General features: G+C 40.0%; 1 protein-coding gene across 1 annotated transcript; it reads right to left on the reverse strand.

Moving 5' to 3' along the window:
* Positions 1-1,516: 1,516 nt before the first annotated feature.
* Positions 1,517-11,096, reverse strand: LOC121305471 (NXPE family member 1-like). Its single transcript, XM_041237113.1, has 5 exons — positions 10,842-11,096; positions 9,350-10,047; positions 7,381-7,442; positions 6,545-6,763; positions 1,517-2,295 (listed from the first exon to the last, which is right to left on the reverse strand). The coding sequence occupies exons 1-5, from the start codon at positions 10,953-10,955 to the stop codon at positions 1,754-1,756; spliced, it is 1,635 nt and encodes a 544-aa protein (XP_041093047.1). The 5' UTR covers positions 10,956-11,096; the 3' UTR covers positions 1,517-1,753.

Below are 11,096 nucleotides of genomic sequence, written 5' to 3' on the forward strand. Positions count from 1 at the left end.
TGAAATGACATTAACCTCAGTAAAGTTACTTGTTGACTGCAGCTCGGTCCACTGCACATTTCAGGTACTTCAACATATTTGTGCTTCAACATATTGTTACTGTTGAACTCGCCCTGGGTACTTAACAGCCTCCAAACGTTTATGATCGTTTGTAACCAGTATGCAAAATCTTTTTTGATGAAATCTGGACGCATTCTGTCTTCCGTATTTCCTTAAGCTTAGTCCAAAACATTTTCTATTTGATTGAGATCTGTGCACCTGTAATGCCATCATAACCCTATCACACAGCCTAAGAGATCTCGAGAGAACAACGTTCAAACCTGCCAGTCAACAGATCTTTTTCATAGCAGCGGCAACGAAAGAAAACAAACAAACAAACAAATAAAATAAGCAGAATAACGTGGGTAAGCTACTTAAAAAATAATTATATATAGGGGAAAGGGATAGCCTTCGCGAAGAGCGCTTTCAGGAGGGACGGGAGGTCGAACAGAGACGGACCGGTGGAGGAGTCGGAGGCAGGAGAAACAGCGTGGGCAGAAGGCTTTAAAAGGTTGTAAAAATCCGATTTGCCAAAGATAGTTTTTTTTAGTGGATTTTATGTTTGGGTGCTTAAAAAAAAATGCTGTATTTGTACGGTACAGATGTACCATACCGAGTCCTCACAGGTTGGATGATGTGCCAGTAGAGAAGGGCTATGACCACAGGAGGTGAGAATACACAATACTGAACAACACCAAGACAAAATCAACGATTCATATCGACGTTTATTTTAGAAAGAATTTATAGTTATTTTCGATCTTTATTTTTCAATTCAAGCAGATAATGGGTGAAATCAACTTTTATGCTTTAAAAAAATAAATAAATAACATCGTTTTTAATACTATGAAAGCCCCTTTGTCATATTTCAACATGCAACAAGACCATGATTACCAACAATCTGATTGAAATACTTTGTTAAGATAAAGCTCCTTCACACATTTTTAAATTGTCTCAAATAAACCGTAGAAGACGCAGCAGATAAGTGTTTTAGAAAGACTTTCATAGCATACATTTACTTTTTACATTTAGTTATTATTCAGAGTCTAAGCTCCCCCATCTTGCTTCAACACAGCTGAACAATCACAGGGAGACAAGGCAGACTTCGTCCTGCCTCAGGGATTTCAGCCCTCTGTCAGGGTATTGTGTACAATATTCATTAAGTGTTTTCCTTTGCACCCTATTTTCAAATCAATCAAATTTACAGTATAATCGTAAATCTTGAAAAACTACTCACTTCTAAATCTTTTGTAGTCATTTTTGTATCACTTTAGTATAAATACATCTTAATTTGGATTCATATGTTGTTTTTTTCTGACTTTATGTGAACGAGAAGACACACATTTGCCCGTTTTCCCATTGGAAATAGTGATATTTTGAAATATCACTGTCCTGGTCACAAAAGCAAAGTTTGTGGGGAATAATAGCCATTTTCTATTCTTTTGAGGCATAAGCAATTAGGAAATAACACTTACTACCCAGGAACAAAAAAAAAAAAAAAAAAAAATTGTTACACAGCGTTATTTTTTGCTAAGAAAATAATTCATTTTACTCAAGTTTTATCCCCTAGAAATTTATTTCTGCCTAACTCAGATTTTTTGGGAATTCATCGTTTAAGCACCATATATTCCACAAGTCTAGATTATGGTTCTACCCCCATTTAGACATGATGATTAGAACAGTTACATCAAAGCACCAATCACACAAAGACTCCCCGCTAAACACTTGGACCACACAGATATGACAAAAACAAAGCAATTTGATTATGAATGATATTCCTGTTTGGGTGAATGGAGAATGAGTTTGCAGCTACAGTCATGTCCCAAGCATCAATGAACCCCACTTTCACCCCCCGAAACACCTCCCTCAGAGCCAGGTTGTGGAGGTGACCGTGCCAGTCACTTGCCCAGATCATCTCAGAGCTGAGTTCTCTGGTGTTCTCTGATTTAACAAACACCCTGGTCGAAGGGCTTCTCTGAAGAAGTCTTGCGACAGCCTGCTTGATGTTCATCATTCTTGTAACGTAGAATTTCAAGCTGAAAGGACGCAGGTGCTGACCCACAGAGATAGCTACAACAGTGTTCTCCCTGCCAGCGAGTCTGTCCAGCTCTTCAACAATATAGATCCCACCATCCGTAAAGCATGGTGAATATGAAATGCAAGGGAATCCATGCATCTTCCAGGACATGGTTATGTTTCTCGTCTTGTCAACAGCAAGCTTGGGTGCATGGGTCTCTGTTTTACCTGTGTACTTCAGCTCTGTGAAGGAAGAAAACAGATTAATGGCTAATCTAATAATCTAAAACAGCACGTCCCAACCTGGGGGTTGTGTTAAATTTTCTTGGGGGGGTGTGGGGGGGGGGGGGGGGGGGGGGGGGGGGGGGAGCGTGTTTAATAATGAAGAGTCACTTTGAAGTCGCATGAAGAGGAATTTCTTTTTTGCCAACCCCTTTCAACTCATATAGGGAACAGAACAGGCTCGCTAAGAGAAAGACCTCGGTGTGTTAACAGATTGATCACTGTCAGTAACCAGACAGTTTAAGGGAGGAATTCAAACAGAATGGCAAAGGCAGTCCAAACGCTTGCATATATAGTCATGTTATGTGGCTCACTAGTGTGAGATTATGGAATGGATTAACGCAGAATGATACACTCAATAAAGCAATGCCAGAAGGTATTAGAATGTACATTTACTGTAGCAGTACCTTCAACTTTCTCATTAACTTTAGTTTCAGATTGAGCATTTGCACTGCCTGCAAGAAAGTTATACTGTCTCAACCAAATAGTATCGCCGTGCCAGTGCTGACATGTTGTGTTTCAAACAATTAGCACTAAGCATTGCTATGTGAAGGAGGCGGTTCATTGTTTCAACCTATCACTGTATGTGACAGGCTGGTTTAAGTAGTTAGGTCACACCAGAAATGAACACGCACACAGTACTGCAAAGGGGGTATGGTGTGTGAAATGCACTGCTGAGCTCTTTAAAAAAATCAACAAAACATGAAATAAAAGTATTTGCAAACGAAAAACACTTTGTTCGTTTTGGCTAACGTGGCGTTTTGTTTCACAGAGAGATAAATGAGCAAACAAGTATCGTGCTGGTTCAACCAGCTGTAGGGGAATAATTGCATAGCACCATTCCTGTATCTGTTTGTTGCTACCCTGTACTACATTTATTCACCGAGTTATATGTTTTAAAATATTTTGAGTTTGTGATCTATTAAGTTTATAGAAATAAATGTATTAAACTGCAGATACATGTTGCTGGGAACCAAACTGTAGATGGTGGGACAAAAGGGAACATGACATTCCACCTAAACTTTTATTGCATTACAATCTACTGAGTTGACTTCTCACTACCTTGTAAATACCTATTTCCCTTTCTTTGCTACCCCAACTGGGTTAGCTCTAGCTTATTGGTTGAAAGGGAAACGACCCTGTCTCTCTGTAAAGGTGTAATATCTGTATGCTAACTCTGTATGGCAGAACACTGCTTGGGTTTCCTAACACTGATGTGCTGAGCAAACTAATAAAACTTTATATCTCTGAACACCTGGTGCAGTTGGCTCTTTTAGTTGCGGACCTGAAAAGTTCCACGACACAGCACAGTAGCAATCGTTAATGTTTAAACTAATCTCCTCTCTCTCAGTCGTTCTCCACTCATCGAACACACAACCCCGAGTGAGTGAAACGTGCATCTATATATACTGTTGTGCTGGGATTCAATTACTAATTATTCCCAGCAGGTGAATTAATTTGTGCAACCCAGTGCTCACATACTATTAAAAAGTTTAAATGCACGTGAAGTAAATGCAGCTATATATTTTAAACCACTCACAGACCCATTTATATCCCGTGCACCAATACCTACACACCAACATGAACACAGCACACGCAACACACAAATACACACAGGGGTGGGGCACATTGCCTCACTGTGTAACAGATTTAAGCTACTTGCTAAAACCCTTTGTTCTAAAGCATTAACGGAAGTTACAAATCTATAAATAATAATAATAATAATAATAATAATAATAATAATAATAATAATAATAAACCAGTCAAGACAGTAATATCACGACTCGGGAGTATGCTGATTAGATTTGAACAATTAAATGCACCGCTTAGATATTAAACACCGAGAGAGAACAGCAATCACACATACAGCTTTTAGAGATCTGAATCGAACTAACAATTACAGGTTAGGGACCCAATATAGTCCAAAGCTGAGTAAAAGATAGTGTCTGTGAAAAGACAGAATATCTAATCCTAAACAAAGCAAACTACATCTTGAAAACCCAGACGACCGAAATAGATAAAAAAAAAAAAAAAAACGTATATATATATATATATATACACACACACACACACATTATCTATCTATCCATCTATTTGAAATGTTGACCCATGCTACAGAATAATCCCACAGCCTCCACAGAACCAGCAGAACAAACAGGAAATAATTTAAAGCAGCATTACATGGTGACTCATTCCACAATTTGGTATAAAAAAAAAAGAAGAAAAAATATAAGACTTCTTCCTACAGGATTTGCATGTGACAACCTGCCCCAACCAGACTTCACATGATAATTTACGCGGTGGCTAACTAGCTTATCGCTGGATTGCAGTCTAAACAACTCTCCTTTTAATGCATATGTATCATCTGCCCGCAGCGACAGAACGGGACAAGCGCCACAGAATGGATAAAACAGGAAAGCCTGCCTGCGCCACAGAGGGAATTTCACCCTCAATTAAAACCAACGGTGGTTTAAAACACGTCTCTTAAATAGGTTATTTTACAGGGCGTGGAACTGGGATACAGACCACTAGGAACACACAAACTACAGCGATTAAAAATAACTGCAGGCTTTATTTGGAGAGGACATAGACTCTGATCGTAGATACGCACAACAACAATTATTACTACCATCGACAGTATATAACCGTGCAGATTTATAAACACTTATAGCAACAAATCAACTGTGCAAAAGCGCGAATAAAAAAACCAGTCCTTTAAAATTATCCAGGCGACAGGAATCGTCTTTTGATTGAAACAGAGATAGGGACAAAAGATATTACATTATCATCACAGCAGCAAGAACAAAGTCCAAAGTTTCTACACGCACAGGCAAGACAAACAGTGGATAGCCATCCTCGAAAACAAACCATCAAGGGATATTTATAGACAGGTGACTATATTGTTTTCAAATGCCGGGTAATTAATTAATTTAGCTCCGGAGCCGAGCGAGGAAGCAGCAATAAAGTGCTACAAATCAATCATAAAGTGCCCTATCAAAGAAAACGCGTACAAAATCAAAATACTCAACTCAATAAGTGCATGAATGAAAACGTGAAGTAACGGATCATTTCGGCCCCGTTACCCAAACGCGTCAGCGAATGAATACTTCAAGTCGTTTCTTTGCTAATTCTACATATGTTTGACAAGCCCTGTGTAACCAGACAGAATATCTGGCAGTGGTGTGTAGTGTAGCGACTACATCTTCCTTACAGAGAGAGCAAAGCCACCATGTTGTATTAAAGAATACAGAACTATAAAATAATCGAGCTTGATTTAATCCAGCCCAAGGTTTAACCGTGCTAATTACAGCTTTAGAAAGAACAGAGAAATTTCAGAATCTACCAACCCTCTATTGCTGACTTGCACGTACAGAGGATATATAAGCTTGCTCTAATCAGGGCTTCTCAAACTCGGTCCTGGGGACCCCCTGTGGCTGCTGGTTTTCATTCCAACCCAGCTCTCAATTACTTAACTAGACCCTTCATTGAACTGATAATTTGCTTAATTAGACCTTTCTACTTGTTTTCAGCTCTTGAACAGCTGTATATTTCAAGTTAGCTATAACATTTGATAAGCAACTTGAATTTTGCAACTGTTTTAAGAGCTGAAAACAAGTAAAAATGTCTAATTAAGCAAATTATCAGTTCAATGAAGGGTCTAGTTAATTGAGAGCTGGGTTGGATTGAAAACCAGCAGCCACAGGGGGTCCCCAGGACCGAGTTTGAGAAGCCATGCTCTAAATAAATAAATACATAAAAATATATAAAAATTCATAACAAACCCATGTAAGGTAGTCCTTCTTTCACACATACCCTTTTCACTGATGCACACTAATCCTAGGAGTAATCTTTTCCCTCTTTGTAATGAGGGTCTGCAAAGTTTTATGATGGTTAAAAACTTTGAGGGGCACTTTTTTATATACTAAAAGCCCAGTTGTCATTAATTTCCACTTGGACACTGGCGATCTCTCCCGTACAGTAATTCTCCTTCAGGTTCATAGTGATCAGGCAGTGGTTGGTGAGTTTCAAATGAGTTTGATTTAATTCAAAAAGGTGTATTTAACGCTTTCAATACTTCCTTGACTTTGGCTTCTGCATCTGTATCAGGATCATGACAAAGGTTTTCTTGAAAGGTTTCCATGCTACATTTAGAACAACTGAAGTAGTAAATAAACATAACGGATCTAACTTGGAGTGAAGATCTGTTTACCGTTTAGTTTGAATGTGGAATATTCAATCCACTGGCGCATTGTCGAGTCCCCCCGCAGGTAAACCTGTTTCCCCTGAAGACACTGGTTCATGTCGTTCACATTTTGGAAGCTGCTCATTCTGCAATAGGAAGAACTCCACCGGTCTGAATGGAAAAATCCACTGGGGATAGGAGAGCTCATTCCCAGCTCACACTTCCCAGCAGCTTGAGGAACACGATCTAAAACAGAAAGCATTCTATTGACAGCCTGACAGTGTTATTAAAATGCTTTCTACACTTAGAATAAAAAGACCAATACTACGGTGGCTCATTAGGGACAGGAAAACACAATTACAGATTTGTTATGTCGAGATCACAAGATACAATATCTCTCGATCACGATATTTCAAAGTGGTATGTTATGATAAGATCAATACAATTCTGTATCAAGATCTTGTGTATCAACACTTGACATTTCTTTATAATTAGATGCATTTCGCTCCTTTCTATTCAGCACATGATAAGGAAATTGCATTCCTGTTTTCTACTTAATGTGCATTTTATAATACATCTCGACTCGTTGGGTTTTGTGAGAAAAAAAGGTTTTGTTTAATTTACCTATTTAAAAAGTTATGTGGTACAAACGTCCAGCCTTGTTCTGTGACAACAGAAACATGGAACATATTCACTGCATGTAAAAAATACTTGCAAAACAAACATTTAGACATCCTTTATATTGCTGTTTTTCCTAAAAGTATTTAGTTAATTAGCCCAAAGGTTTAGGTTACTTCAAGGTTGTACTATTTTAATTTAAGAATTCAAATCACTTACATAATCAAATCACAAAGGAACCTTACCTTCACAGGTAACCACTGTAATGTCTTTGAAATTATTTTGGATTGTCACGCCAACCGTAGACCTTCAGAAGAAAAGAAAACCTCTTTATTGGATTTGTACAGTTTCATGTTTTAAAGAGGCATTAATACACACACACAGACCATGTATATCGCAGCATTTGCATGAGAGCACCTGTAATTGCAGGTTGGCCAGTGTGGGTCTCCTGACGACAGACCATCACTGTACCTGAAGGCTTCCCCCAGAATAAGCTGACTGATCCCTATCTGATTTCTGTTGTGAATACGTGCTACATTGTTGTGCATGTTGATAATGTTCAAGCTATGTGTGTGTAACTTTACAATATTGGTATCAATTCAGGTAGCTTACTAACACATCAGCCGATATTTTCGATGCATTCAAGGTTATGCCTATTCACCCTTCCCTCCGTTATCTTTTCGGAGTCTGCTGGGCAGACAAGTTCTATTTTTCCACCCAGCTCACTTTTGGTTGCCGCAGCAGCCCAAAAATATTTGATTCCTTGTCAGAAGCCCTCTGCTGGATTTTGCTCAACATCTATCGTGTTCCTTTCCTCCTCCATCTCATAGATGACTTTTTGCTCATCTCCCCCCCTTCAGATCCTCCAGCCCAAGCAATTAATCAGCTTAATCAGCTGGTCTTTTGTTTGTTATGCGCTGGCGTGTGCTGTCTTTTGTTTGTCTCACGGTGTGGGAGATTTTGTGAGCAGCCGGGGGTCCATCCTTTTTGGGGGCAACTTCCCTGACCTCTGGGCTAGGCATCAGTCTCCCTTTACCTTCAGGGGGGTTCTCACCATGTGAGTCAGAGCGGACCCCCGGCCACACACTGTCCTTTCGCAGCTCCTGGATTTATCTTGCCTCACTCAAGGCTCTGTTCTATACTCTGCCTCAATTCGGGACGTGGCTACTCCGTGCTCGAGTCCCATATTAATCTCTATGCCTTGTTCTTATCTCAGGTCCCAGGCCAAGTCTCGGCCAATCTATCCTAGCTTCCATGTCCAGCTTCACTGGTCTGCTACTACAGTGGGCTTCGCCCCCTCTTTTAACCTAGGTCTGGTCCTTTCTAGCCAGCACTCTGTCCTACTTCCCGCTCCCTTCTGCTTCCTCTGCCCTATCCGTACCCCCCAGCTCATGCCCCGTGAAATCACAAGTGTGAAACTAGCCACACCGTAATTGACCAAGTAGTTCTTACTGAGAACTGAACTACTTCAATACAGTAATGTTGTTGAAGCTGACACCCTGGGATCCTTCATGAAGCTGCTTGATGAGATTCTGGGATCAATAAGCTACTGACAACCAAACGAGCAAGATGGGCCGAATGGCCTCCTCTCGTTTGTAAACTTTCTTGTGTTCTTATGTTCTTATGCCACGGTTGCAATGGGGCAAATGGATGAAAATGCGATGCAGTAGGAGTCTTGCGTTTGGGCGTTGTAAAATTTATCTCCAGTGGGCTGGGGTGGGGTTTGGGGTTTATGTGTCGTTACACTGTTAAACTCACTGGCAGTTGGAACACGCAGCAGAGGGGAAACACTGTCAATGATTTAACTTTGTATCAGGGTTAATTCATCAACTCTAGCAGTAGTGAATTTCTCTGTATAATTCTACCTGTCAGTAATAAAGCCTGGTAATTGTTACTCTCAGTAGATATTATGAGAGTATTATAGGGCTTTGTTTTGTTCAGTTTGGTATGACTTGCATTGTTCCAGTGGTCGAAACACATCAAATTCAAGGGACAAGCTAAAGATTCATCTCTTTACTGAGGCAGAAATACACTTCATTATCTCTTGAAATCTCATTGCAAGGTTCATGAACAACTAACGCAGAGCCCATTGAATTCAATGTAAAGAAATGAAGCCAACCGGGTAAATGGCACAGATCTACATCATTACTCCCCACGTACACTGGTTTAGAAATATACATTACAAATACAGAATAGAGTAAAGAGAAACCAAACCTCTTTAGAAGCTCGTTCTCAGCGTCGGTTAGACAGGACGCTTCGCCGTTCCTTGATGTTGTGTAATGCAGGGTCTCACACGGCAATGTTTTAGGTTTGAAACAGGAAAATGATTCCTGGTTCCCCTTGTCCTTGAATTCACAGACGGTTTCATTTGTGCTCAGATGAATGTCGCATCGAGATGTCTCCTGTAGCGTACTGTTATGAAAGGTGCCTGTGAAAATAAATTTATTATTGCAATACTCTTTAGCTCGTGATAACATTGAGACCACCTCGCTTGAATGTATCAGAAGCACCGAAACCTTCACGCTGCCCGGCCAAAACAAAGTGAAGTTGACGCGGTAGGTCCCGTTGTTGAAATCCTCAAGCACGCCCGCCGCTCCTGCTTGCAGCTCTGGAGAATGGATCCGAGCCAGAAAGAAATCTCCCCCGTATGTCTTGGGTTTGCCCTGGTAGTCATTCATTTCCACTCGGACACTGAGGATCTCTCCCACACAGTAATTCTCCTTCGGGTTCATTAAGGTGACCAGGCTGTGTGCGCCACTGCTGGTGAGTTCCAGTTGAGTTTGATTTACTGTAGGTATGTGTCTTTTTAGCGCTTGCAATATTTCATTGACTTTTGCTTCAGTAGCTCTTCTTGGATCATGTAATCTTGGGTTGAGAGGTAACAGGAGTCGTCTGTCAAACCCCTTAACACGCTGCAAGAGTAAAAAGATAGGAGTCATTCTCCACTGCTGGAGCTGCAATGGGGGATTCTATCATATTCCAGTATTTTCATTTTAACTAAGAAATACTTTCGTTACTTTTTTGACATGCATGCATCATACATGATAGAAAGTCAAGTTTTAACATTAAGCTTTAATTATTTGGGTTTGAATCTAGGATTAATTAAAAAAAATTGCACTAGAACTAAAAAACTAACAAAAAACTGCCCTATAATTATACTGTTGTTTCTGTGTTTCAACAGATTTTCCCCATTGAATATCTTGATCTGTTTGTTTAGAAAAAGCAGTCCAGGTCTTGCCAAATGAATGCATATAAACATAATCTGACCAACCGCAGTGGAAAGATTTGAAAGTCGTATTTAATGTAAATCTGAGCCTTCGATTATGAAGCCATACCCCATTCAGACAACAGATTCATGAAGGACAAGCACTTCAGAGCTCTAGGTTAGGGTTAGAACAATGTGTTGTGTGTCTAAACTTTGTTACAAATTTTGCTAAAATACATCAGAGGGGAGCCTCCTTAAAAAATGAACACTATTTTAAAAAGTCAGCATAGTGTGACATACAATTGGATGAAGGTACGGACAGACCCCCCTTATCCCCAGAATGTGATACTCCAATAACCTCTGCTAAATAATACCAAGTTTCATGACAGATGTATGGAGACGCGTGATATACAGACATACCTCTACCTCTACTATATCCCCTTCAATGATAAAATGCAGAAGGAGAGTTGATTTACTGAACAGAGGAAAAGACAATCTTACCAGCAGCCAGCATATATAGAGGACAAAAGGCAAGAGAATCACAAATAAAATCTTCATCTTATTGAAATACGGGAGATGAGATTTCCTGTTCAGGGTGATTTCTGCTCCAGCCATGTCCGGTACTCTGAAGATGAGAGGAGAGGTTAGTCTGCTCCTGATCGTACACTAGTGTATCAGGATTGAGAGACGAAGCAATGGTAGAAGAGGCAGCAACAGGAATGCAGAAAGTCACCAAAACTCTCTCTGGACATTATG

This window comes from Polyodon spathula, chromosome 43 (genome assembly GCF_017654505.1).
Source record: "Polyodon spathula isolate WHYD16114869_AA chromosome 43, ASM1765450v1, whole genome shotgun sequence".
NCBI lineage: Eukaryota > Metazoa > Chordata > Actinopteri > Acipenseriformes > Polyodontidae > Polyodon > Polyodon spathula.